The 27,300-nt window shown below is 39.8% G+C and overlaps 2 protein-coding genes across 2 annotated transcripts in view; one reads left to right on the top strand and one right to left on the bottom strand.

Annotated features, from left to right (window-relative positions):
• Nucleotides 1-18,719, top strand: part of ACOT12 (acyl-CoA thioesterase 12) — a 32,882-nt gene extending 14,163 nt beyond the window's left edge. The window contains exons 7-15 of the mRNA XM_035310650.1: nucleotides 2,688-2,807; nucleotides 4,287-4,437; nucleotides 6,179-6,234; nucleotides 6,648-6,708; nucleotides 8,182-8,265; nucleotides 13,717-13,850; nucleotides 15,708-15,836; nucleotides 17,010-17,136; nucleotides 18,034-18,719. Coding sequence (XP_035166541.1) covers nucleotides 2,688-2,807; nucleotides 4,287-4,437; nucleotides 6,179-6,234; nucleotides 6,648-6,708; nucleotides 8,182-8,265; nucleotides 13,717-13,850; nucleotides 15,708-15,836; nucleotides 17,010-17,136; nucleotides 18,034-18,168 — 997 coding nt within the window. The 3' untranslated portion in view covers nucleotides 18,169-18,719. The remainder of the gene's footprint in view (nucleotides 1-2,687; nucleotides 2,808-4,286; nucleotides 4,438-6,178; nucleotides 6,235-6,647; nucleotides 6,709-8,181; nucleotides 8,266-13,716; nucleotides 13,851-15,707; nucleotides 15,837-17,009; nucleotides 17,137-18,033) is intronic.
• A 3,630-nt stretch (nucleotides 18,720-22,349) lies between these two features.
• On the bottom strand, nucleotides 22,350-27,141 carry ZCCHC9 (zinc finger CCHC-type containing 9). Its single transcript, XM_035310733.1, has 3 exons — nucleotides 27,026-27,141; nucleotides 25,663-25,731; nucleotides 22,350-22,934 (listed from the first exon to the last, which is right to left on the bottom strand). The coding sequence occupies exons 1-3, from the start codon at nucleotides 27,078-27,080 to the stop codon at nucleotides 22,819-22,821; spliced, it is 240 nt and encodes a 79-aa protein (XP_035166624.1). The 5' UTR covers nucleotides 27,081-27,141; the 3' UTR covers nucleotides 22,350-22,818.
• Between the last annotated feature and the right edge of the window lie 159 nt (nucleotides 27,142-27,300).

Here is a 27,300-nt window from a genome sequence, read left to right as displayed (position 1 = left end):
GATGCCAGTTAAGAGTTGCTATGGCCACAAATTCTGACAGAAATGGAGGAGAAGGGCCAACCCTTGAAAAGTAAATTTGTAAGCGCATTTTAAAGGTTACTGACCCTCTTTCCCCCCACCTTTTTGTCTGGACAATAGATGAAAATCTTACAGATAAAGCTATCTGAATATTAGTTTGAACGGGATTGGTTGTTTCTTATGTCTTAAACTTCCAATAAAAGTATTCAGAACACAGTTTTCCAGGAAGAACAGAATAATTAGGCCAAATTTCTGTTCAGTTCTTCTCTTTATTTTCAACAATACTGTATTTGCATCTTTATTGTGAACTTTGTAAATGAGATAACCATTTAGCGTTTTAAATCAGAAGAGCAAATTATTCTTAATGAAATTACAAAGTCATTTGAATGTCTGAGTCTATTAAAAAGATGTACCAGTCAATTAATTAGCAACAGATAATTGTGTGCATTTAACAATACTGGTACATTAGTTTGCAGAGTGCAATTGAGCTAAAAGCTAAGAACACTACATAACTGTATTTTCAAGTATAAAAACTGCACAATGAAAATCTATTCTCAGATGTGCATATGTAATTCTTACTGAGGAGTTACACAAACATGCATGAGGATAGAGCATGTTTTCTCCAAGTCTAAAAATGAATGACATTATTACATATTGTTCTCTATTCATGTGGTGCACAAAGATGTCTATGGGACCTTTATTACACGTTGAACTGTTGAAGAAGCCAAAATTTTTCCCACTCTAGAGAGATTGCAAACTATACCCTCCCACTTCCACAAAACCTGAAGTTGTATTGAATTACAGAGCAGCCCAGGTTGGAAGGGACCTCAAAGGTCATCACATCCAACCTTTTCTGGGAAAAGGGAATCTAGATGAGATTGTCTAGTGCCCTGTAGTGCACTTGGGGCCAGGATGCTGTTGGCCTTCTTGGCCACCTGAGCACACTGCTGGCTCATATTCAGCCGACTATCAACCATTACTCCCAGGTCCTTCTCTGCCAGGCAGCTTTCTAACCACTCATCTTCCAGCCTGTAGCACTACAAGCTAGGTGATCTTGGAGTGCTCTTCCAACCTAGATGATTCTGTCATTCTGTCCAACTACATCTTGAAAGCCTCCAGTGATGGGGATTCCACCACATCCCTGGGGATGTTGTTCCAGTGGTTGGTTGTTCTCACTGTAAAAAAAAAAAAAAAAAAAAAAAAAAAAAAAAAAAAAAGGTTTAATTTAAGTTTAATTTATCAAGACAAACCTCTTTAAGTGCAGCTTGTATCCATTTCCTTTGTCTTCTCCATGTGTCTCCCTGTGAGAGAGAGCCTCTGTCTTCTTTGCAGTTGGATTTTAAATACTGGGATATTCTCATTAAATTCTCCCTGAGCCTTCTCTTCTCCAGGGTGAAAAAACCCAGATCCTTCAGTGTTTCCTCAAAGGGCAAGTTCTCCTACTCTTTGATAGCCTTCATGGCCCTCTTTTGAACCCTTTCTAGTCTGTCTGCCTCTTTTTTGAATCACAGGAACCAGAACTGGACACAGTATTCCAGGTGCAGCCTGCAGTATCTGTACTGCAGACTTTTTTTTCTGGCATGCCTGTGAAGGTCAGAGAAGTGGTAGGTTGTTGCAGTTCCTTTCCATAGATGACACAATATTGCAGAAATATTCTTTCTATTCTGTTTCTCCATTGCACTAGCCCAAAGAACAGCTTTTCTCATATACTTATGGAAGGGGTAGTATCCTGGCACTACACCAGCAAAGTTTTACCAGAGTGGCTACAGCCTATTTCACAAGCAGTTTGAAGAGCCCCAGTAGGACAACTCAGCTAAACCTGACTGCATGTAATTGAATATAGTACAGGATCAGGTCTGAAATAAGAAAAGAAATGTAAGTAGATGTTCTATACAATTGGGCAAAGAAAACATCAGTAAGATATGTGTTTATATGATGCACTACCCTCATCTTTTGAAATTTAGTGAACATGTTTTCTGAATTGATAAGGGATCAATTCAAAATCTTGCTGTCCCATTGTATATGCAAAAATGTCTATCCAAGCTCAGACCAAATTAAATACATATACATGCATTTGGTAGTTTTATGAGTATTTTTTTTCTTCATATAATACTAGTAGAAAGCAGTGACAAACAAAGGAAAAAAAGTACCAATATTCAAAAGAAGAGATTTACATTGCTTTGCTTGAACACTGTTTCTGGTTCTGAACCTTTCTGCTCAGGTTTCTTTAATTGTGTAAAGGGTTTATGATCAGGCATTTTTACATACTGAGCAATATCCTACTCCCTATACAATAATATAGAAGTTAATGAAACTCTTTGTGAAGCAGGTGGTTACTCTGTAGGTAAGGGATTCATGGTCTGGCAGCAAAAGAAGGTAATAACAAGCAGTGAGAATCAATTAGTCAGTGTTTGTAAAGTGTGTTTAAAATAAAGCAGCATGACATAAGTGGTGTTATTATGTTTGAAGCTTGAATAATATGCTGTTGGAGCTGAACATGTTAACTATATTTCAGTGGGTTATGGAATAAATTAGTGTAATATAGTGAGTGATCTTCTAGGTTGTAGAAACCTTGTTGCTCTAATCATTACCCCTTTCAAGCCTAACAAAGGAGGTTCTTTCATGTGACTGTATGTTTTGCTCTCTGTCTCATGGGATTTCTTTTTCAGCCGCCTTTGTCGTTCATATCCCATCTTGAAATCAGTCAATATGTTTAAATTCTGGGGACCATCCGTTGTGGGTGACCGCCTTGTCTTCAATGCAATTGTGAACAACACATTTCAGAATAGGTAAAACTCCTTATATGCTAATCTTCCTAGGTAAAGCTCCTCATATGCTTGTCTTCCTTCACTTCTCCAGCACCAGCCTAACTGCATTTTTTAGCTATTAGTAGGATTTGTCTTACTGAATGAATTATTTTGCAGCTGGGCTTTGGAGGATATATCTCTATATATGTGTATGTATATCAATTGATCTGTCGATCTGTCTGTTTTTCGTTGTTTTTTTTTTTTTTTTTTAACTTCTCTTTTTTTTTCTTGTTGTTGTTTTTTAATTTATTCTCTGATTTTCAAAATTTAAAGATCATTAATAGCCAAATTACAATCCTGCAAATTCTGACTGTAAAATTCACTCTGAAATTTGGTGATTTTCAAGGGATTATAGAATCCCAAGATTATATAATCCCAAGGGATTATAGAATATCACAAATTTCAAAGGACCCATGAGGATCATCAAGTCCAACTCCTGGGTGGTCCAACACAGGACCACCCAGAAAGCAGAGCCTACATCTGACAGCACAGACCAAACACTTCCTGAACGCCAGCAGCTTGGTGCTGTGACCACTGCCCTGGGGAGCCTATCCCAGTGCCCGACCACCTCTGGGTGCAGAACCTTTCCCTAACCCCCAGCCTGACACTCCCCTGTCCCAGCTCCATGCCGTTCCCTCGGGTCCTGTCCCCAGAGAGCAGAGCTCAGCGCCTGTCACTGTCCCCAGAGAGCAGTGCTCAGCGCCTGCCCCTCTGCTCCCCTCGTGAGGGAGCTGCAGGCCGCCGTGAGGCCTCCCCTCAGCCTGCTCTGCTCTGGGCTGAGCAAAGCAAGAGACCTCAGCTGCTGCTCATACATCTTGCTTTCCAGAACTTCTCTGTCTTAGTTGCCTTCCTTTGGACACTCTTAATAGTTTTATGTCCTCATACTGTGGTGCCCAAGACTGCACGCAGTACTGGAGGTGTGGCTGCACCAGCACAGAAGAGAGCAGAAGAATCCCTTCCCTCGACCAGCTAGAAATGCTGTGCCTGATGCCCCTCAGGGTAACGTTGGCCCTCCTGGCTGCCATGGCACACCACTGGCTCACATTCAACTTACTGTTGACCAGCACCCCCCAGATCCCTTTCTATGGGGCTGCTCTCCAGCCTCTCATCCCCTAGTCTGTATGTATAGCCAGGATAGGCACTTCATGCTGTGCTTCTGCTGAGTGCCATATCAATGCTGTATTATTCACTTTGGCTGTGTGCTCACACATTGTGCACACTAGTGTTCATATTTTGCTACTTACCTCACTTTCTTCTGTTTTTACTCATGCTATTTGTCCTTTGTTTTATTTCTAAAACGTGTCTGTCCAGACTGAGTAATTTATTTTGTATGGTGCAGAAAGTATTTAAGTAAGGCTTCCTGTACACAAGAAGGTATATAACTGTCCTTTTTAGTTTGCCTCGGGGCTGTTTCTGCATCACTTGTGGTAGTTCCATAATTAATCTGAACTCTTATTTCAGTGTAGAGGTTGGTGTCCGCGTTGAGGCATATAACTGTGAAGAATGGATCAAGGACCAAGCACGGCATATTAACAGTGCGTTTCTCATTTTTAATGCTGTGAATGACAAAGGAGAGCTGCTCACCTTCCCTGGAGTTAAACCTACTACAAAGGTCAGCTTTTATCCTCAGGAGGAGGATGAATGCATATATGCAACAATGTGGTCCAACCCAGCACACTGCATGTCCCACAGCTGGCCACTATAGCCTTGCTGGAAAAGCAAAGACTAACTGAAGCTGTTCACTGAAATGCATCTTCTTGCAGAAGAGAAAGCCTCTAAATGAAATGTTTGCCTTTGAGTGGGAACTTCATCATTATTAATTTCAGACATCCAAAACTGAGGAGTGTGGAGGGTAGTCATCATTTGAACTTCTGCAGTTAGTGGATGGAGAGGGAGGAAGAATCTACCAGCTGCAGATTCTCCATCTGTCTTGTATAGTGTCCACTGACTGTAGAAAATGCCCTGGAAGCAAGAAACTGACAAAACTCTGAAGTGTTAAATGAATAGTTATTTTTAGAAACCCTTGAGGAAGATGAGGAGTAGAGTTAGTGATAAGTCCATGGGAAACAAATCCCATGACATAAGCAGGCTTTCCAGTTCCTTTGGCATGGAGAAACAAGCAAGTGATCCTGAAAGAAGTTCACTAAGCAATCAGAGCAGTGTGAATACGCTTGTTGAATTATTTGCTGTGGTATCACCTGTCATTAACTTAATGCTCCAATGAATTAGATTTTTAGAAAGCCAGCAAAGGCAGAAATGAAATAATTATTCAACATCACTGTCTTTACATTTTGAAGGATGCCAACTGGGCAAATAAATCAGGGTATCCTATGTACCATGTGAAACTGTAATGTTCATTATTGTCTATGACAGACTGTTTCCAGAGAATAGACTGTCTGACTCTTCTTTTAAAATACAGGGGAAAAACAAACAAACAATCAAAAAAATGCAACAGCTTAACTTGTGCCGGAAAAGCAGTGCTTCCCTTCGAGACCTGACTACAGGGGCATCCACAAACTGGATGTTCCAATTCCTCCACAGTCAAGTAAACCAGTCTGAGAAAAACAGAGTATATGCTCCAAATGGTTTAAACTCAGTGGTTTAAATTTGGCAGAAGATAGTTTGAACAGTGGCATCTGAAAGCATTAAATGATTCGTGTTTTAAAGAAGGTTAAAATACGGTAATCTGGAGATACAGATTGGTATGTGTCCAGATTATTCCAGGAGAAACTGTATGTCAGCTCCTAAAAGCAAAGAAAAAGTACTTTCCAAAGTTGCATATCATTCAGAATAAAAAGTCCTATTCACCTTTAGTAATGCAGTGTATGTTCTTGGGTAACTTACATACTTCAGAAAAAAAACATTCTGTCAGAGTAAGGGAAGGGAAAGACCTGCTACCTTGAAGGGTGGGCCACATCTGTTTGCAATGCATTTGCTTTGTGCACAAGATGAGCGTGCACTTAAATAGAAATTCTTCCATACTTCTAGCATGCTTTGAACACTACATGATAGTGAATTGGATTTGTTAGGTGGCACATACAAGAAGGAGTGGAACATGTTGTGATGCCCTGTCTGGCTGCCCCTGCTTCAGGACCGAAGTGCTAGGAGTATGCTACTGTGATACAACTTTTTTTATTGGATTGTTTTTGCAAATTTGAGGGAATATTGTCAAGTCACAACTAAAACACTGACTCAGGTTAAGCTGGGGAAAGTCCAACATACAGAGTACAGTTCCGTATTTCTTTGTAATGCATCCCTGGCATTTGTCCATCTGTAATATTTTTAGTTAGTTTGTTTTTGTGTGTGTCCTAAAATAATCATGTGTCGCTGTCTTTCGCTTACTTTTGATAAAGGACAGTGTGAGGCGGTACCGTGGAGCCATTGCCCGAAGAAGAATTCAACTAGCCAGGTACAGTTGGGCTACAAATAAAACTTGATTTTGAAAACTTACATTTTTTTAATGTGTCCAGAAAAGTGATCATTCATTAAGAAGTCAACGTCTGCTCAAACATAACTGCTATGTTGCTTAATTTTCTAGACCACTTTGCCTGAGTTGCATTGAAATTATTAAGGGCTACTCATCCCGTAAACAATTTGTTCTTTGTGTTATTTTGTTTCCCAGTCACTCGTGTGAAGAAAAATGAGTTATTGCACATGAAAAATTCATGTTGCAATTCACAATTTCACATTGCAAGTGAAAATTGATAAAATATTTGTAAAGCATTTAGAAACACTTAAACCTGTAGAAGTGTTTGATTTTAGCACACATAGAAGAAAGTGTAAATAACCATTGTATTATTTTGCTTTTGAACTTTGCTTTAGAAAATGTATGCTCTCTGCTAAAGAAGACAAACCATCTGACCTCTGGGAGAGAAGCAACCAGGTAATCTTTATATTGTGTCCTGTTGCCTTCCTGCATAAAATGGTGTAATAGTAAACTTTTTGGGTATGTAAAACAGTTGTACAGATTGTGTCAGTTTCCAAACTGACACAGTCTGTACTTAAGTGTTGTGGTAGTCATGGAAGAATAGAGCAGTGTGTGATAAGATGAACATATTTTTTCCTTCTGAAAAAAGAGTGTAAATTCCTAACTTGATTTAAGAGTAAGTTTCGTACAGAACATAAAATGTGTCTCTGAGATAGAATCTTTTAACAACTTGTCCCTTAAACAGCAGAGCTATAATGAAGACAGGTCTTCTGAAGATTTATGTCCCAGTGTGCCCAGGTTTTAGAAAGTTTAATACTACTGTAGATGAACATGTTTGCTTTTTCCCACTGAATTTCTCAAAACTTGTGGGGTTTTATTATCACTAGTAATGAATGCTAAAAGTGAGGGAAGCGACATGGCAAAACCAACAGACAGATGAACAATGAAATAATGTAAACTTCATTTTTGTGGGAAACAGAGGTTAAAATATGTGGTACATTTTTCTATCTTGGACATGATAGGCCATGGAATGTGCTTATACCATAAAGTAAATAGTGATGAATCTGAACTTAGGTGGATTTGTATACACCCTAAATGTTCCTGAAACCAGCATGGAGTTTCTGTGGTTAAATTTTCTTTGTATACAAGTTCGCAGTGGCTCCCAGAAATTTTACCAGGTCTTTATCCATTAAATATGAAACTAAGTAAATAATTGAGAATTATATTACGGGGAGGGATTTTTTGTTATCAGTGGCATCGCCATGAATGGAGTCTGAATCCTGCAAATGCAGCATTCTTTTTCTGCAAGGCAATAAATACAACTATGCACGCAATGTTAAAAATGGGTTACTTAGATTTATTTGGTACTACATTAAAACTTGTCATTAAAGACTCTAAAGCTCTGTCCTCTTTGTACAGTGCTTAAAAGAGAACTGTATCCAGTGTAGTCAAGCATATATAATAGATATGTTTGCACTTCCTCTGCCCTGAGCCTGCTTTGTAAAACAGCTGCCATAATAGACCACAGATTGATAGCAATGAAGAGGTTAAATTTCTAGTAGATTTTAATTACTTAGGAGGAAAATGGACAAAACCATTAATTTAGCGGTCTCAGGGGTTACCTGTATTATCTCTCCAGTGGTCACAGTTTTTCTGTGATGCTATATAATTGGAGAAGCCTGAAGTGGTATTTTGTTGTTTAATTAGGGTTGTTTTGCCATCAGCCGTGTGAGCACATCATCAAGCTATTGAAAGTATTTAATTCAGAAGCTACTGGACCATGTTTTCTGGAAGGAAAACACTTACGGGAAAATATACATTTTGTCTGCAATGCAAGGGTAATGATAGAAAAAGAGCGTCTCATCCCTGGAGCATTTAGTGAAATCTACCTTTACCCCTTGATTTTCAGAAATGTATCTTACATTTCAGGCATATGTGAGTTACAGCAATGTAGCTGCACTGACGCACCTGGCAGCAAAACGTGGATGGGAAATAACCAGTATGCTGGAGCATGTAAGTACATATCTGTGGAACAGCTGCACAGCCACTTAGTTATATTTCAGCATAAGAGGTGAGTGGAGAAAAAGCAACGTTTTGCATTTGTAAATAAATACATTGTTTTGGCAGTGTTTGGTTTTACTGTGGCTAGTATGTAAAAACAAAACTCCTGTAGTTACCCCCAACAGGTTGCAAAGCTGTTTGTCCAGAGCAGTGTTCAACCTGGAAGCTTCTCTCCTGAGACAGTCTGCATGGCTGGTAAACCTTAGACTTGGGATCCCAAAAGGGCACATTTGACAGCAACTCATTGGGCTTGTTGAGTAACCATACGGTAGAGTGTAAAAACAAAACGAAAACTATATATTGTTTTTGTGAAGCATTTTCTTTGGCACAATTGAACTGCCTTTGTGGTTTTGCCAAATCCTTTGATTCTAGTGAAACACCAAGCTTGGTATCTCTGCTTAGGCAATGTTGTTGAGGATCTCTTGGGCTTCTCATAAGCAATATGATTAGCAAGATGTGTGTAGCAGCCTGTCATATGCTGCCTTTATCAGCTTTACATCATGGGAGCTATTTCTAACCAGCAGGGACTATCTTGAGATTGTTCTAAGTGGCTACTGCCAGTTGGCAGGTGACATAAAGTACCTCTACTGAGTTTGTGCATTACAGAGGACCAGAGAGGGAGAGGCACAAAATCTTACATTAGCATACATTAGCATTTTGATGGGTGTCTTTTTAATATGTTAATGAACATTAGTGAGCAAAAGGTTACCATAGTTCAGTCTGGAATCTTCCCACAGCTCTTTTTCTCCTTGTTTTTTACCTTTCGTCCCTTATCTCCCTTGCTTCTGCTAGCTCAAGGCTACCAGTCTCCCTGGTTTCTTTAAGGTTTCCTTATTTTCTCAGTTCGAGACTACAAGAAGAGGCTGTTAGGATCTTTTAGTCTGACCTCCTGCATGTCACAGGCTACCTCACCTACCGCATCTTGCATCTGGTCAATAGACAACTGATGTAAAAGCATAAATAAGGAAGGAATGAATTCCAGTGATGGCAAGTCTGCTAGTTCCATGTGTAGGTTGTTCCATTGGTTAAAAACTTTCAGTAGCTGTGTCAAGTAAATGAAAGACAGCCCTCATGGCTGAGAAAGTAAGCTTGAACAGTCAGATTGAATCATTTAACATTATTTTCAAACCTCTGTTAAAGCATTATTGTTATGCATGTGAAACTTTCTTTCTGCCTCCACTGGAATTGCTAAATCTCAATTTCTTAGTTCTAAATGCTTGAGATGTGTAATAGGAACCACAACAAATGTTGTGACAAAATTGCCTTATACAAAAAAACACACCCATGCACATTCTGGATGACATTTGAAACAGCATGATGTGATGATGTGACTTCTCTCTTTCAGTAATCCACCAGGTAACTTCCAGTATTAGTAATACTGTTTCAATTTGTAACTTTCTCCATTTTCAATACCTTGAAATAGTCCTAATGGCAAGATCTTTCTCTAAATCAGCTCTTTTCTGATGGAAGATCTTGAGCAACTTTTTCTAGCTGTTTGTTAATCTAATTGAAGTAGGCACCTTAAAGCCAACAAAATCTTGGCTTAGGCAGGGTGTAAGATGCAACTCACGCTGATGCTGTCAGTAGACAGAGAGCAGTCATCCATTCCCATTCTGCTGGACCTTTCCGCGTAGCCTGATACTGCCAATAATTACATAGTCCTTAGAGAAGTGGCAAGCATCCAGGGTAGCACAGCACCATTTATTTTTCTGTAATTATGTATGCAGTGACCAGTTATAACAAATCCTACTGCTGGATATAGGCCACTTTGTGGCATACCACTGATTCCATAATAAGCCTTATTTTTCCTCTTAGCATCTACTTGCAGGCGAAAAGGAACCTGCTGACACAGCGTGGATGTCAGCAGCAGGCAGAGGTTATTCTTGTCCCCATATGTATTTGTGATTAACTCCATGTTAACCCACTAGGTGGATGAGAATTTGTCCTTTGGAGAAGGAAATGTGAGTAAAACCAATCTTGGACTTCACAGCTCCTCCAGTCAAGTTTAGATATGTGTTCAAATCACTAAATAGTGGTAGAGAGGCAGCTCCAAGAATGGCTTCATGCAAGTTCAAGTAATGACATTTACTGTCTTAGCAAATGTTGGCTTGGTCACTTGTCACAGTTCCATGCTCAATTCTGTCACTTTTGTAAACCTTGACGCTAGCAAGTATCTCTTAAGAAACCAAATCTTGCTTAGAACATTTTGTTGTGTTTCCTTAAGCACTGCACACCTCAGTCATACCTGTCTTCTGTTCTCTGCACTGCTGACTCACTGCAAACTAGGTCATGTTTCTTGATCCTTTTGCTTAGGCTATTCAGTGGCATAGGCACAGAACAATTGCTTAGGTTTCTCTGATAAAAAAGCATAGCAGTGTCTCCAGTCAGACAAAGTCTTTGGTGTCCACAAAATATTATCTGGGGAAGAGGATAAAAAACAAACAGTAAAAATCAGTTGTACTGCTGATCAATGCTCTACATGAAGACAGTCGTACTATCGGAAACAAGATTGTCAAAGACTGAACTATATTTTGGGTTGAAGTATTCTATTAGGTAGATTGTGCAAAGCAGCATGTGCTTCTCTGTAGGGTGAGGATTTGTTCCCTTTTCACTGGAGTGATCCCAAGTTGATTGAAAGGTTTTGAAAGTAGAAGGTGCTGTGAGCCCTTTGACACATAGCCACAAGACTATAGGCCTATTATATATATATTATATATACTATATATATACTATTATATAGGCCTATATAATAACCTAGTCTTTCCAGTGTTCACTGTATTGAAAGGTGTTTTAAAAGCTGCACATCCTAGTTTATTTTGTGATTTTCAAGTCCAGAAGACTCCGAACAGAACATGATTTCTCTTTTATGCCTTATAGGATTATTGATCTATGTTTCCTGTATCTGGTTTCTGGAGAGCTTGGTCTTTTGTTTTCCACCAAAGCTTTAATTCAGGAAGATGCTTGCTGGATTATAATATATATATTTTTCCCCCTATCCCCAAACGTGAAAATACGTAAACATACAAAAGGTGTTGTTTTATAAATGCTCAGTAAACCAAAAGACTGTTAATTTTTTTGGTATAATGAGAAAGAGCAACATAAAGAGATAAAGAAGCTTGTGAATTTTTTATTACTTAGAAATGAAAAACTGTTAAAACTTTCTAGTATTTGAGAAGAAAATTAACACATCAGATTAAACTTCGGGAACAGCAGAATCATAGAATGGCTCGGGTTGGAAGGGACCTGAAAGATCATCTAGTTCCAACCCCCTGCCATAGGCAGGGATGCCACCCACTAGATCAGGGTGGTCAAGGCCCCATTCAGCCTGGCCTTGAGCGCTGCCAGGGATGGGACATCCACAGCTTCTCTGGGCAACCTGCTCCAGTGCTTCACTACCCTTACAGTGAAGAATTTCCTAATGTCTAATCTAAATCTATGCTCTTTTAGTTTAAGACCATTTCCCCTTGTCCTGTCATTATCTAACTGGGTAAAGAATCCTTCTTCATCCTTTTTATAAGATCCCTTTAAGTATTGAAAGGCCACAATGTGGTCTGCCGGAGCCTACTCTCCTCCAAGCTGAACATCGCCAGATCTCTCAGACTTTTTCCACAGGAGAGGTGCTCATCTTTGTAGCCCTCTTCTGGACTCAGTGTAAGAGGTCCACATCTCCACTGCTGATGCAGCCCAGTACACAGTTGGCTTTCTGGGCGGCAAGTACCCACTGCTGGCTCATGTCAAGCTTTTCATCCAGCAGAACCCCCAAGTCTTTCTCTGCAGGGCTGCTCTTGGTGAGTTCTTCTCCCAGTCTGTGCTCATGTCCAAGATTGTCCTGACCCAGGTGCAGCACCCTGCACTTGGACTTGTTGAACCTCCTTCAGTTCACATCGGTCCACTTCTCCAGCCCGTCCAAGTCCCTTTGGATGGCATCCCTTCCTTCTTTGGTAACAACTACACTACTCAGCTTGGTGTCATCTGCAAACGTGCTGAGGATGCACTCAGTCCCATCACCTGTGTCATTGATGAAGATACTGAAAAGCACTGGTCCCAAGACAGACCCCTGAGGGACTCCACTCGTCACCAGCCTCCACCTGCACATAGAGCTGTGGACCACCACTCTCTTGGCCATCAGGCCAATTCCTTATCCACTGGATGGCCCACCCATCAAATCCATATCTCTCCAAATTAGAGATTAGGATTAGGATGTCTTGTGGAATTACGTCAAAGACTTTACAGAAGACCAGGTAGATGACATCGGTTGGTCTTCCCTTGTTGACTGATGCAGTCACTCCATCACAGAAGGCCACCAGATTGGTCAGGCAAGATTTCCCCTTTGGTGAAGTCATGCTGGCTATCTTGGATCACCTCCTTGTCCTGCATGTGCCTTGACATTGCTTCCAGGAGGATCCATTCCATGACCTTCCCAGGCACAGAGGTGAGGCTCACCACTCCAGAGTTCTCCAGGTCCTCCTTTCAACCAAAATCCCAGTGGTTCATTTTATTTTGCTGAAGTCTGTGTTGCCTCACATATATTGCAGGGATGCTCAGCTCATCTTGTGTGGCACCACTCCAGCTTGCTGCTGCTCACCAGTGCCCCATCCAGTGAATTATACTCCGAAGTTTACAATTTCTGGAAAGCTTTAAGTAACTATCACCACTCCATCAGAAAAAACTACCTAAAAAAATTCTTCATTCCTTCCTAAATGTTGTATGTTACCTTCTCTTACTCTCCTGTATTTATGCCTTATTTTTGTAGTGACTCAAGAAAATGGTAGAATTCAGGACCAGTACTTGCCTACGTTTAAAAAGTCTAATCTCCTGTTAGTGGTCCTGATGTCAAATTCACAGAAGTATTGCATGAGGTCCTGAGGTTGTCCTTTTAGCTTTTGGACTCTAAGGAGACTTAGACCTCTGTGAGGAGACTTTCTATATATAGCAAGACCAAGAATAAGCTTTTTCCTTCATTCTGAAGTGGATCTGCTGTTGTGTATGAAAGCGATGCTGTCTACATGGTCCTGACAGAAGAAAAATACACTGGAATAACTATTTTTCTAAGGCACTTGGAGTGCTTAAGGTATTTATAGATTATATACACAAAGTGTGAAAAAGGGGCTTGTATCTGGCCTTTGGATCATTCATTCCCACTTAGAAGGTAATTCAGTTAGCCCTAACCTGATGCAATTAAAACGGTGTGATCTCACTGCGCTACCAATATATTTGATTTTGTGTTCTGCTGTATTTTAATGTAAAACTGATCTTGAATACTTAACCTGCCTTTCATCTGTCAGATACAGTTTTATATGTAGTTGAGAAAATCTGCTTAAGTCCTAAATATGTAACATTTAAAAGTGCTAAAATATTTATAGCAGTCACCCTTTGTTTTTAATATGTTGTTCACTTTTCCAGATAAAAATATGGACTCATGAGGAGGGTGACGTCTTGTCACTCAAAGTAGAAATGCAAGTGAAGATACCATCACATCTAGCTTTCTCCCTTTTGTCTGACTTCACACGCCGTCAACAATGGGACAAACATTTCTTGTAAGAACTTACCTTTATTTAAGACTATTCTAATTCACTGACAACTAACCTTTACCAAGACAAATATTTTTTGAGATGTTGACACTTTTCCACCTAATTAAGAAGAAATTGCTGTATGGAGCTGACATTAAAGGTTCATTAGTCAAAGTATAGATTGTTTTTTTTTCCCTCAGAAATAATTTCTCAATAGGGTTGCCCTGAACAGTCAAAAGAGATGGGACGGAGGTTACTCTTTACTGAAATGAACAAAATTCCATGCCTAAACCTATGTTTCTTAAAAGGGTTAACTTGAGTAGGTTGTATATAACTTGAGGTGGAAATAAGGTGAACACTGTATGTAAGAAGTAAGGCAAAGCTGTGGACTCATTCATATTTGTGCTGTCTAGGATGCTGATGCTCAGCTTCACCATACAGTCAAAGTGAGAAATCAAGCAATGGGGATCTTCAAAATTAACTTTTTAAGAAAAATTACATTGCATAAAGTGTCTAAATTAGAATGGGTTTCAGACTAGCTGTAAAAGGTGTTTTTTAATCTACCTTACGTGGTGTAGAATAATGACTAGAGACAAGGGAATTGATATGATACCAGTTTGATTAGGTGAATATTTTCTTGACATAGGAGCTTTTTCAATTAGTTATTCTGTCTTGAAGGATTTTTATTAGAAAGTAAGCGGAGAGCTAAGAATATTCAAGAATTAACATCTTCTGCATTTAAGGCTTAAAAAGTGAAATCTGAAGAAATGTTACGTGGCTTTTCCATACCTAAAGCCATGGATGTCTTATGACTACCATGAAGCCCAATTTACTAGTCAAAACGGAATACAAATTTAGCAGTATTTATTGCTAAGGCAATAGAAGCTGAAGTGAAATCAGTTACTGCCAGTGCAAAGGATAATGCTGAGGGTTTTTTTCAGTATTGAAAACTAAGAGATAATTAATGATCACTACTTCCAAGAGAGTGAAAGAGCATGTCCCACCGGATGGCACCTTCTGAACACAGCAGAACACAACCTTGAATAAAATTTTGCTAATGTTTTCTGACTATTGCTCCTGTGGTATGTTGGATGGACAATGTTTGGTCAATCAGCAGGTATTATGCAAGCCAATGTCATTCCAAGTAGAAATGGGTAGTATATGAAAGGCTTTTTAGACTTTGTTCCAGCACCCTGCTGCACTTTTGAACAATTTTGCAGGATATAGGTGTGGTGTCAGATGAGGCGTTGCAGAAAATCTGAGGTTTTCACTCCTTATTCCTCTCTTAAGTTTGCTACCTGTTGTGGTTTAACTGGGCAGGCAGCTTGGCAGCACACAGCCGTTTGCTTGCTCCCCTCCCCTCCCTCCACAGTGGGATGGGGGAGACAACTGGAAAAAAAGGGTAAAACTCGTGGGTTGAGATAAAGACAGGTTAATAGGACAGAGAAAGAAGGGAAAATAGTAATAATGATAAAAGAACATACAAAGCAAGTGATGCACAATGCAGTTGGTCACTGCTCACTCACCAGTGCCTAGCCAGACCCCGGGCAGCATCCTCCCACTACCCCGGCCAACGCTTCCCCAGTGTAACTGTCCCACATGACGCCACATGTTATGGGACATCCCTTTGGCCAGCTGGGGTCAGCTGTCCCGACTGTGTCCCCTCACATCGCCTTGTGAACCCCCAGCTTCCTGGCAGGGCAGTGTGAGGAGCTGAAAAGTCCTGAAAGAAAATTAACTGTATCCCTTCTGACACAACCAGGACAATGCCTCCACAGAAAGACCATACGCTGAATTTTAGGCTGGAATATATGTTGGTACTGTGCTTTTTGTAAGAGATGCTATTGCATGTCCAGCATGTGTGTGTACTAAATGTACTTGCAGAACTTGTGAGGTCCTGCAGGCTGTGAATGAAGATGAGAAGATATATTATGTTACGTCTCCACCCATGACTGGCCATAAACCCAGAGATTTTGTGATTCTTGTGTCTCAAAGGCAACCTTGTAAGCCCAGGTGAGCATACAATTTCAAGCTGAACTGTGAGTGCTTTGGAGCCAGTTTTGGTTACTGCTGACCACTATCATGCCTGTAGTTTGGAGAAAAAAAAAATAATTTATTTTTTAAAGAAATTGGATTAGTAACTGATTTAAAATAACTGTTGATGCCTGAGTCTGCACAGCCAGATTTATTTTGCAAAATGAATAAGCAATGAAGTGAATTGAGAGCATCATAGACTTGGAGCATAGTCCAGTGTTGCTTCTTTTAGTGACTCTTCAGGAATGGTCCATCCTGAGAGAAAACAGGTCAGAATTCCAAACAGGCAATTTGGAAAAAAACATATCCTGGAGGCCCTGTCAATGTGCTGAAGCACATGATTAGGAATTTCTTTAAGTGATTTTGTGGTCCTATTTAATGTAATTCTGGAGAATTTTTCTCAGTGAAATGTTTGGCCTTTCTTGAAACCTCAGTGTGATGCATTTATTGTATCAGTAAACATTGCTGTTGAACATGGTTTAAAAATTCAGTTGATTAGTTTAATGTGCATTGATTTTCCTTTTTCATTAGATTTCCTTTTTTTCTTGCATAATGAAACATGGATAAATGGGGCCATTTGGTCTATTTTGTGCTTATCATTCTTTATTCCCACTTTATTTTCTTATATTTAGTAATTCTTTATGTTAACAGAACATTGCTTGCAAATAGTATTCTGTACTGTGCCTTTTTTTTCCCCCCATACATCTGGGAGTTGGATCGCGTTTACCTTTGCTGGGTCCATACTCCACATGCCGTTAGTAAGGGTTGCTCCTAGGCCCTGCTCCTGTGAACTTGGTTCCTGGAGAGCAGAATAAATGGAAAAAAAAAAAAAAAAAAAAAAAAAAAGGGAAGAGGAAAAAGAAAAAGAAAAAGAACGGGGGTGTTGTATGTGGGTGGTGGTTCTGTGGCTTTCCACAGAAGTCTTCTTGATTGGAGTCTGTGACAAAGCCTTAATGAGACTCAAGAGAACTGAGCCTTTTAATAAGCCTTTAAAATACAGGAGCATGTTTGCCTTTGTATAAAAATGACATCTTTGGTATAGCTATTTATGCTTCTCAGAGAAAAAAATCATACTCTGTACTTCAACCCTTTACATGCATTTTTTTAATATCTTGTTGAAAAAAATGTTTGATTCTTCCCCTTGCACTGCAGTGAACCCTATGTAGTAGCTGTAAAGTCAGTTACCCTCACGTCTAAGCCGCCTTCTCCACAATACTGCAGAAGTGAAATCCTTTGTGCGGGATTCCAGCTCTACAGTGACAGCGACAGCTCCTGCACAGTGAGTAGCTCTGCAGGCCTTGGCCGTGCCTTCCTTCTTGTGGCATTACATGTGCATATAATCTCATTTGTGCTGGCAGTCTAGAACAGCAGAAATAGAAAAAAAATAAATAAATGAGTCAGTTTCCCCAGACATCAGTGGCTATCAAAAATGTTCTTTATTCCACAAGGTGGAATTTTTTTTTGCCCAACTTCGGCCAATCTCAAAGTTAGGAATGAAGTTAAACTCAGAACTGAAGAAGGACTGGGACTTCTGGAGGGTAGTTCAGTCAGTCCTAAAATAAGCTTCTACAAGGCATGGTGTCTGCTGGTGCCTGTCTGCTTTCAGAGGAATCCCAAGGAATTAGTTCAGATTAAATGCTTGATTTTATATGTCAGAAATTATGCAATCTGAACCCCATTCCTGGCAGCATCCCTCTCTTCTGTACTTTTCCAGGGGAAAGATAAAACGTTTTAATTTAAGAAAATGTGTGTCTGAAAACAGCATCTGTCAGTGGCTGGGATTCTTTTTTTCAGACAACAGCTTTGTTCATAAAGCACATCTATAGGAGTCAGACCCAGTGATACTTGTGGGGCCCTTCCAACTTAGAACATTATATGATTCTACACATGATACATTTTACAAGTTAGGCAATGTTTCTTGCTGCATTTCCGTGTACATTTACCTAAATACTTGAGGCCCTGCCAGTAGTGACGACAGACACTAACATCCTCAAAGGATTCTAAAAAAGACATGTTGTTTTTGCTAATTTGTGCCTTCAGTTTCTACTGCCTAAAAGCACTATGCACTTTTGTTTTCCTCGATAAAAACTTTGATACTCATCTAGAGACTGAAAAAAAATGACTAACTATTGCAGTCCATAGGGTTTTTATTTTTTATTTTTATTTATTTAAACAGGTGTGTTATTTCAATCAAATGACATCAGGTGTTATGCCCTACTTAGCTGCAAATCTTACTGGTTCATCAAACTCCATTGAAGACACTGCTTTGGAGTGTATAAAGTTCCTGGAGCAGAAAGGCAGCAAGTGCTGAAGTTAAAAGCAAGTTTCTGGAGAGTGCTAAAGATTATCAAGCAGTACTGGTTTAAATTCTTGCATGTGTTGATCATCCTTCTACATCTTAATTACTTTGGGTCATGCAGATGATACTGGGCTTGAACCAGAGGATATCTAGCACGGCGATTTTGTATCAAATTAAGATTAGGCCTTATGCTCTAAATTCAAGTTTTTAATCTAAAAAAGATTAAGGCACAGAGTCTGTACTTGAATGCATTAATGAATTTTGATTGACCCAACAGAACTTACAACTGCAGCTTATAAGACTATTTCATTTTCATTATTATACTGTTGTATTGAACCTAGTGGCACCCAGTTTTAAATTAGTAAACTCTCATCTGTCTAATTTGCAGAGAACTGGTACTACTAAGTAGCTTATCCAGTGCTCTGGCCTCTTTGTCTAGGTTCTTGCACATGCATTGTATGTAAATCTGTTACACCCTAAATCAAGTTAGTGTTTGCTAATGTTTGTGTCAATGCTTGTAGCTTATCTGTGATTTTCAATAAATTATTGCTTTTGAGGTTACACATTGATTATAATTTTTATTACGCTCTCTCTGGAAGGGCTTCAGACCTGGCTCCAGACAGACTAGTTTGTGGTGATGATGGGGGGCTGTTGGGCTCCTACACAAGTGTCGTGACCCCCAGTTCTACACCAGACTGTTCTGCTGGCAGCAAATTAATGTAGAGCAGGAAGAGTCTTGGATACATTCCCTCATACATAAAAATGGAGAATAGTTTCAGAGGTTTTATTGTGGTGTATCAGATGTTTTTTGTTTTTTTTTTTTTTTTTTTTTTTTTTTTTTGTTTGTTTGGTTTTTTTTGTTTGTTTTTTTTTTGTTTGTTTTTTCCCCCTCAAGAGTCCCTTGTTTAAAAAGCATGTAAGATCACCTGCAGTTAAATCATAACATGAATGGAGGGGCGGGTTAAGAGGATCAAAGCATGTGAACTGTAGCTGTGCCATTTATCTCTCTGAAGTCTCATAACTGGTAGAATGAGAGCTCTAAGCATCTCATCCAAGTTCCACTTAAGTAAATTACATCTTCAGCTTAACCTATAACCAAATCAAAGCTTTTGTTGGTGATTTGTGGGTTAGAGTATACCTGCAAATTGTGCATGACATCGACCACATGCACTGCAAGAAGCACCTGCTCTTGCCCTGGAAGCCCTTATGTATATTAGCAGTGAGTCGGCTGGCCTCTCCACAAGGCATTTCACCTGGGTACAGCATTGCACTGAAACAAAGAGCGAGCAGAATCAGGATGTCTTCTCTATCTTGTGGTGATGCCGGCCCCTATACACCCTACAACATGGAGAAATGTTCGCACTAGTAATAGAAAAAGCAAACTGGGGCATGATCTCTGGCTCTGAGGATGACCCTTTGGATCCAGATCCTCATTATGGATCATGATTTTACCACATGGGTAAGATGCATCTAGCAAGTGAGGACTGCAGGCTCAGGGCAGCCCCTTCCACAGCACGAACACTGTCAAGGCCTGAGCAGGGCAGGCTTCCTTCCTCCTCTTGGGGTGGCTGGTAACGGGAGGGTCGTCACCTGTGCGAGCTGCACAGCTCTGCACTCTCTCAGCCATGCTGATGTTTGCTGTGCGCAGACGGTGGCAGGCAGAAGCCCTCAAGCAGGCGGGTAAGTCTTTGCAGTCCCAATTTTTAGCGAACAGAGACACCTAACGTTCAACTGTGTGTATGTGCAAGGAATATATTCCCCCGAATAAAGAGCTTCAGGGGAGAGCCCAACCTCAGCCAATGCCCAGCACTGAGTGACCTCCTGTGCGGCAGTTCATAACCTGTCTTTAGAGACACCTAAACACTGAACTCGGGTGCTGGGCCACCACAAGGGCTGCCTGGAGAACGTTATTTGGCATTTTTGGAATACTAGCGTTCTGCTGAGATCATAGCAGCCTCATGCCTGCTCACCTGACACTGAGACCTTCACCACTGTAGTACTGAGCGCTGCAAACTCGGGCTTCTTCCTGGATGCAGCCACTCATCTTTTTTCAGGTGTGTGCGGGCTTAGTGTCTGGTCATATAGCCCAGGGATTGTGTACCAACCAACCTCTGTGCAATTGAGATGAGATCCAGGTTTCTAAACAAAATTTCCTTAAACTCTGTTTGCATAACTTTAAAATTCAGTAGAACAATACATCTTTATACACAAGTGCTTTAACAGTAACTGCTCAAATAGCTGCTGTCTAGCTACACAAGCCTTAGTGAAATGAAATGAAGACATTCGTAGGTGTGTTTAACAACTTGCTGTCCAGCAGTTACTGAAGATTGCTAACTTGTGCAGCTGTTTTAAAGCAGAGCCCAAGAATTTCAGCACCTCATTTTGTGATCCATCTTATGAATTCAAAGGTTAATCCACAACTTCTTGCATGGTTTTCTATAGCACAACTGTCCCTTTAGTCTTCCTGGTGTTAGCAGTCCCTCCAGCCAAGCAAAAGTCACTGATTAGCTGTGGGAATTTTCTTTTCCTCCCCCAGGATCCATGCAGTACCTAATATAACCTGGCAGCCTCTCAAAGGGATGCTTCTGCCTCAGCCTGCAGTAGAGCAGCTGGGTGACCACATCTTACTTGGAACCACAGACCTGGAGCAGCTGCTGCCTCGGGAGGAAAGGCTGCACTCTGAAACCCCAATTCACACACCACAGAATTGTCTATAGCACTAGGACTGTCAAAGTGCACAGTTTCAAGTTTGTGTTGGTGAAAGAACACAGAACCAGAATCATCCTGGTTGGAAAAGACCTCATGATCATCGAATCATGCTACAGCATTAAGGAGATTTCAAACATGTAAAATAATCTAACGTGGCAAGGTTTTAAAAAATATTTATGTATTCATATACTAGAAGGAGAAATTCCTTTTAACGTGGAATGTCTGGTGCAGCTTTGAGTTTCAAAGTTAATCAGAACTTGGTAATTAATCCTTCATTTCATCCAAGTCCACCCCTCTTGCCCATTTAAGTGGGTACTCTGATTATTATAAATTGAGTATGCATACACTGCTATCTGCCATTAAATCCAAAGCAGAACTGGGAAACGTAGAATAAGAACTCTACCTACGGTATTCTTTACTAGCATTTTATTTAAAAACAACAACAACAACAACAAAAACAGTGCATATACAAATTATGTATTTAGACTATTAAATTCCTGTGTTTTTTTTTGTTGTTGTTTTTTTTTTGTTTTGTTTTGTTTTGTATTGGCTTTAAGAAATGTAAATTCCAAACCCATAGCTTCAGTGTCTGGTGCTAAACATCTCAAGACCCAACTCTGAGCTCAAGTTTGTTGTTACCTTTACATTCTCAACAGGGCACCGTATGGGTTGTTAGGACATTTATTTAAAGGATAAATTAATTCTTTAGAAGCAACAGCTTTATTACCATCTAGCTTTCCCTCAAAGACTGTTGCTTATCACTATATAATTCAAACTGAAGTTGTTAGAAGGCACTTTTAACACTTCTGGAGCACCAAAGTGCTGCATTTGTCCTGGGGCATCACTGCAGAAATGCAGCAGGAGGAAGCCCAATGGTGCAGGCGCTTGAGCCCGTGCCTGCACAGTGCAGTAGCACTGCACAGAGATCCCAAATGGCAGCTGCCAGTGCTGTAACACGACACTGCTCCACACTGAAAAGCAGAATGGGAGATGATCTTGGGGTTAATTTCTCATCTTAGATGAGATAATTACACTAGTAAAAGTCTATCCCTGTTGACTGCATAGGATTAATCTGGAGAGTATTTTGAGAGCTACTGCAGGCACTCCATTCCCAGTTGGCTTGAGTGACTTTTGTAACACATACCAGTTTCTCCAACTATTTTCAGGTGTATTTCATGATGGGTATCAGAGGAAGGGCATGATTCAACTTGATAGTGAAGAAGTGCTCAGATAATTAAACATGCATCAACTATCAGATTAATGCACATACACCCTGAGCGGATCTACCACCAACAGAAGGAATTGCACCCCTATGCTCTCCATACAGAAGGCAGGACTCTCACAGCTCTGTAGGGCTAACCTGATAACTTTGCTGTAAGACAGGTCACGTGTGTACATACAGAGCACAACATCAGTCTTTCTAGAAGGCAAGCTACAGCCCAACAAGAGTGTTTAGAAAATAGCCACAAACACTTTCAGAGAAATGCAGAAAGACTCTCGAGATCAGCACAACTGTATTGATAATCTGACAACAGCAGCACTCTTTAGTTAACCCTACCGACCAGCTGAATCCACTGGTCATAAACCCACGTGATACAGTGCACATACCCTGTGTGGTTATTGCAACCAGATTTGTTATGAGAGGAAACTAACTTCTCTCCTCAGAGTTCCCTCTTCAGAGAACTAGCCGTGAGAAGGAATGTGAATCAGACAGAAAGCTGTATTTCTGCAAAAATATATAAAAATTAAATATCCACTTGCTGCATTTCTGCTGTTCCCAGCTTTTCAGTAAGCTAGATGAGTCAGGGAGGCAAACTGAAAAAAACAGGGACACAACTTTAGCAGCAACAGTCCGCTCGATTTTCTGGAACCTGCAGGTCAGTCCACTCTACACAGTCACCACTGAAGTGAAGCTGTGTGCTGCAGCTGTTGCTCAGCATCCAACAGAGGCCTTCAGAAATTAACAACCTTAGGTACTTTTGCTTTGGGTTTTTGCAGTTTTGGTGTTTCTGTAACTTCTTCATAATCAGCACTCATTCCAGTGGCCCATCGCCCAACCGTAACCTGATCTGTAGAGTAAGAGACAAGAGGTTATGGGAAGGCTAAGCAGTGTCATCTGATCAAACTATCACATCTGAGGAAGATTTGGCCCACAAGGGCCTGTCAGTTTACTTCTGGGTCTGAAACTAACTCCTTTACACAAAACTTCTTGTTTTAAATTTGTGTTTTGTAAATTCCATTTCTTCACCCACAACAATTTTCCATGTTCAGTAATCATCACAAAGCATTTTTTTTTTTACTATTTGGCTGTCCACAGAAACATTCAGAGTATGCAGAAGATACATTAACTCTCCTGTAAGTCTTAATTACTCATGCAATTAAGATTTCAAGGTATCTCAGACACCCCTGGATAAAGAGAAAAGATCTTGAAGAAATCATGCTTGAAGAAGTATGACAGAAGAGAATTTACTGTTCTTGTCTTATATCCCTGCATATAATAAACACCATCCTTTTGCCATTTAAATGATATTTTGACCAGTTAAGTTCCCTGTCCTAGAGAAAACACACTGGTAACCAACCCATTTCTTTTCTGAATGACTATCTGAGAGCTACAAACCAAACCACACCAAGAATATCACATGGTTAAATCAATGTTTACTTGGATTAACTTCTGTATATTAGAGTAGCTCAACTAACTCCACTTGAAAAAACAATACACTTCTGTGCCTCAGCTTCTTTGCCAGCTATCGGTAACCTTTCTGTAATTTATTTACAAATAAATGGCACAAACTGCTTTCAAAGACTACTACAATTCTTACCCATGATGTCACAGTTCAAATTAATTCAACCATTTTAAACCAGCCAATACCCATTTTGAAACGTCAGTGTAAAGCCTAATACATCCTCATGGAAATTAAACAGCATCTGTTGGTCCTCACGATGGACATAAAGCGTCTCCAAAAATGGAGAGAAAAAAAAAAAAACAAAACATTTCTGCTTCGCATGTAATTCCAGTGCCAGACAGCAGAAAGAGTTGCAGCTTTTTTTTTTTTTTTTTTAACCTTGTCTGCAAAAAAGACAGTGGCTTTACAAATTAGCACTTGTTAGATCTCATTAACTGTCTCACATATATATGCAGGCATTGGCATGCTAACCTCACCTGACAGGCCTGTTACATCTTTTGCAGTGTAGGGGTTGGACCAAGCAGGTTTAGTGACTGCACCTCGCAAGCAAAGATAAAAGCTCCTGCAGGTTCGTTTCCTGCCTCCCTGCATACTGGCTCTGCGCCCTTTCAGCTGATCAGTGCTGCCGACCCAAGGCTGCCATGCAGTGCTAGCAGCTGGCTCAGCTTTGAGCAGTGACGCTTCCCACAAATATTTCTCTTCTCCTGCTGCACCTGTACAGGTTTTCAATTTACAAAAAGTACTACGAACACAAAAACAGTTTGCTGTGTGCAGAAACCCAGCAAGGTCAACATTACAGACTTTCAGCATTTGTCTGAGTGGGAATTAAAAAACAATCTGCCATGGCTGCTAAGTTTGGTGAAAAATTTTGTTTTCATATCAGAAACTTCTGTGACCAGTTAAGACTCAGTCTCACTTCTTCTGAACTATTACACCAGCAGACATCTATAATGCTATGTATGCTCTCTCATACAACACTTACACTATCATGTATACTTTAGCTGATCTTTTGTATCTGATCCTGTAAATATCTTTATCATCTCCATAAATATTTCTCACCAATTACACAAAAGTTCATGACACATTATTAACCCAAAAATTCCATAAGCCATTCAAACAAAGTAGAAAAAATAATGCTTCATCATTCCAACAACAGTGTCATTATTCAAATCCTTGTTTGTTGGTTTTGCCTTCCTTAGTACTATTTTTTGTATATAAGATACATAAAGTAAATATACATATTTATGGAAATGCGGGAGCAGATTTCTCCTTTCTCTAATAATTTAGGAAAATTAAATACTATTATTTCATAGCCTGATCTGCAAATTGTACTTCCCTTTGTAATATATTCATTAATAACAGAAGTATTACAGCGTGTAACATATATTGATGAATTCAGTGCAAACTGATTTGCCAGGAAGTAAAAAAAAAATAAATAATGAGTGAAAAAGTAAAGCAGTTTACTCAAAGTACTTTCTATCCATGGCCTTACCTGAAGGGAGAGCTCAGATAAAACCATACATTTTATTCAAAGAGCTGAGCTCATCAGCCAGGCAGATTTGTAAACATATTATTCCACCCACACAGGTAAATCAAAGAACACATAAAGAAGCCGCTTATCAGCTGGTGAATTCAGGAGGACAGACCTCCAGTCTCCTCTGACTCCCGTCGTGTAAAACTTAAGAAGCTTGTACCAGCTGCCAGTATCCCCATCCTGCAACTGACATTATATGCAGTTCTACCACTTCATGAGAATCACCAAAAGAAGAAACCTGTTCTGTTCATTTTCTTCTACGGTTGCTAATGTTATGAGCAGCAGCATAAATACTTGCTTACATACACACACACACCTTTGACTGCATTACCTTCAGAAACCCAAGAGCTAATTTTTTTAAAAACTGAATGTTCATGTTTTGCACAGCAGCTTAATGTATCTTAATACATTAATACCTTTAATACATCCCTTAATGTAAGGGCATATTCCCAAAGGAAAGTCATCTGTGCTATCTGCAAGTTCTCTTCTCAAAGGCTTCCTGACCGAAGTCAAGGCAAAGCAGTCAATAAACATGACTGTGTATTCAAACTCCACTTTATACAGCCCCCTGCATCTCACCTAAGTTCTTGTTCTCCGGACAGTCTTTTCTGAAGTGCTCCACAGAGCCACAGAGTTTGCAGCAGCCCCCTGTTAGAGAGAAAATTGTTACTCATCTGGAAAAAAAACAATGAAGCAAACCCACTCTTACTGTTACGTGTATATTGAAAAATCTTGTTTTGCTTTTCCATAGTGACAACCTACAAATAAGACAGATATGTCCCTACAGACAGGTCAGCACTCCTACATGCAGTATCATGGCACTGTGGAGCTGACAAGCAGAGAGCTTTAGGAGCCTGCATGCACAGCTTCCTCAGATTGTCGGTCTATGACAGAGAGACACATCCATCTGTAACAGCACTGCTCTGTGAATCACCAAACACTACAAATTCCACACTCTGTGCTTGGAATACTTCTGATTACTTTTGAACTTTTGAAAGTAACAGGAGCTCCAGAGCAGTATTTAACCCAACAGCAGGTACTGAGCTATAAAAAATACAAAAGTCACTTTCAATGTCTGGATTATGAGAAGTGTAATGCCTTCAAAGATGCTTTTCTTCCAATCCATCTGTATTGTAAAATCACCCTTAAGAGTCTGCAAGACTTCAAATCTGTACTGGGAGACTCCAGCAAACAGTGTTATTTGCTACTGCCAACAACAACAACAACAACAACAACAACAACAACAAAAAAACAAGTCAGAGTAGAATCTAAATGAATCTTCAAACCTAGATGATGTTTCTCATTAAAGACATGTAAAATGATGATGTGAGAGCCCTTTGCTATGAACAAGCCTCAGCTGTCAGGAAAGCAGGCTGCTGGGAGGTCAAGCAGTATACAGACAACATTTCTAAGACTATCTTGAAGCCGTGAAGTATTTTTAAACTCTTAATTTTTCTTTAATCTTTTACAGTGTCACCTTCTACATACATGAAACAAATGACTCCCACGTGTAACTACAACAGATCTTGTTTTGTGTGAACACCTCTCTGTTTTTACAGCCTTAAGCTGTAAAGGTTATAAATCCCTTTTCAGACCAACAACATGGTTTTACTACATACTTAGGTGTATTTACATTTACATACTCTTTACCTACACACGGGATACTACGGTTTCTTTGTTTCTCTTCAAACTGCAAGCACAAGCAAGTTCTCATACTTTGCACTTCACCTCCTTGTTTAACAAGAACCATTCAACCAAAATAGAAATCCCTAGATAATGAATATTAACACTGAATTCCCCTGAACTGATCTGCTCTCACCAAGAGTAAAAGACATTTGGAAATTCCTTTCAGTAATATCCTAATTAATCTGCAACATTACTTTGCTCTGCATCAGGTAAGAAGGAAAAATGCATTTTGGTCACTGAAAATTATTGCGCTCACCTTCAGCATACAATCCTTTGGGATTATCTGGACATGACCTTGACAGATGCCCCATCTCACCACAGATGAAACATTTTGCATAAGGAAACGCCCCTGCAAAATTCCACACAGTTTATGAAGCAAGTTAAAAACTTTGTACAGTCACAGACAGCTCTGAAAACATCACAATTACAGTATTATACTATAAAATATTATACTACAGTTTTAACACTACACTGTTAAACCTATGTATTCAGAACAGCTAAGTTGCTAGAACAGAAACCCTGTATTACAGT

Source organism: Oxyura jamaicensis, chromosome Z (assembly GCF_011077185.1).
Source record: "Oxyura jamaicensis isolate SHBP4307 breed ruddy duck chromosome Z, BPBGC_Ojam_1.0, whole genome shotgun sequence".
Lineage (NCBI taxonomy): Eukaryota > Metazoa > Chordata > Aves > Anseriformes > Anatidae > Oxyura > Oxyura jamaicensis.
This window is presented reverse-complemented; position numbering and strand designations above follow the sequence as displayed.

Excerpts from the sequence above, each read along its gene's own strand:
- ZCCHC9 (XM_035310733.1), bottom strand. The coding sequence starts at position 27,080 with ATGGGGCATCTGTCAAGGTCATGTCCAGATAATCCCAAAGGATTGTAT. Across the intron at positions 25,732-27,025 it reads CAAAGGATTGTATGCTGAAG|GGGGCTGCTGCAAACTCTGT; the intron begins GTGAGCGCAATA and ends TCTCTCTAACAG. Across the intron at positions 22,935-25,662 it reads TCCGGAGAACAAGAACTTAG|ATCAGGTTACGGTTGGGCGA; the intron begins GTGAGATGCAGG and ends CTTACTCTACAG.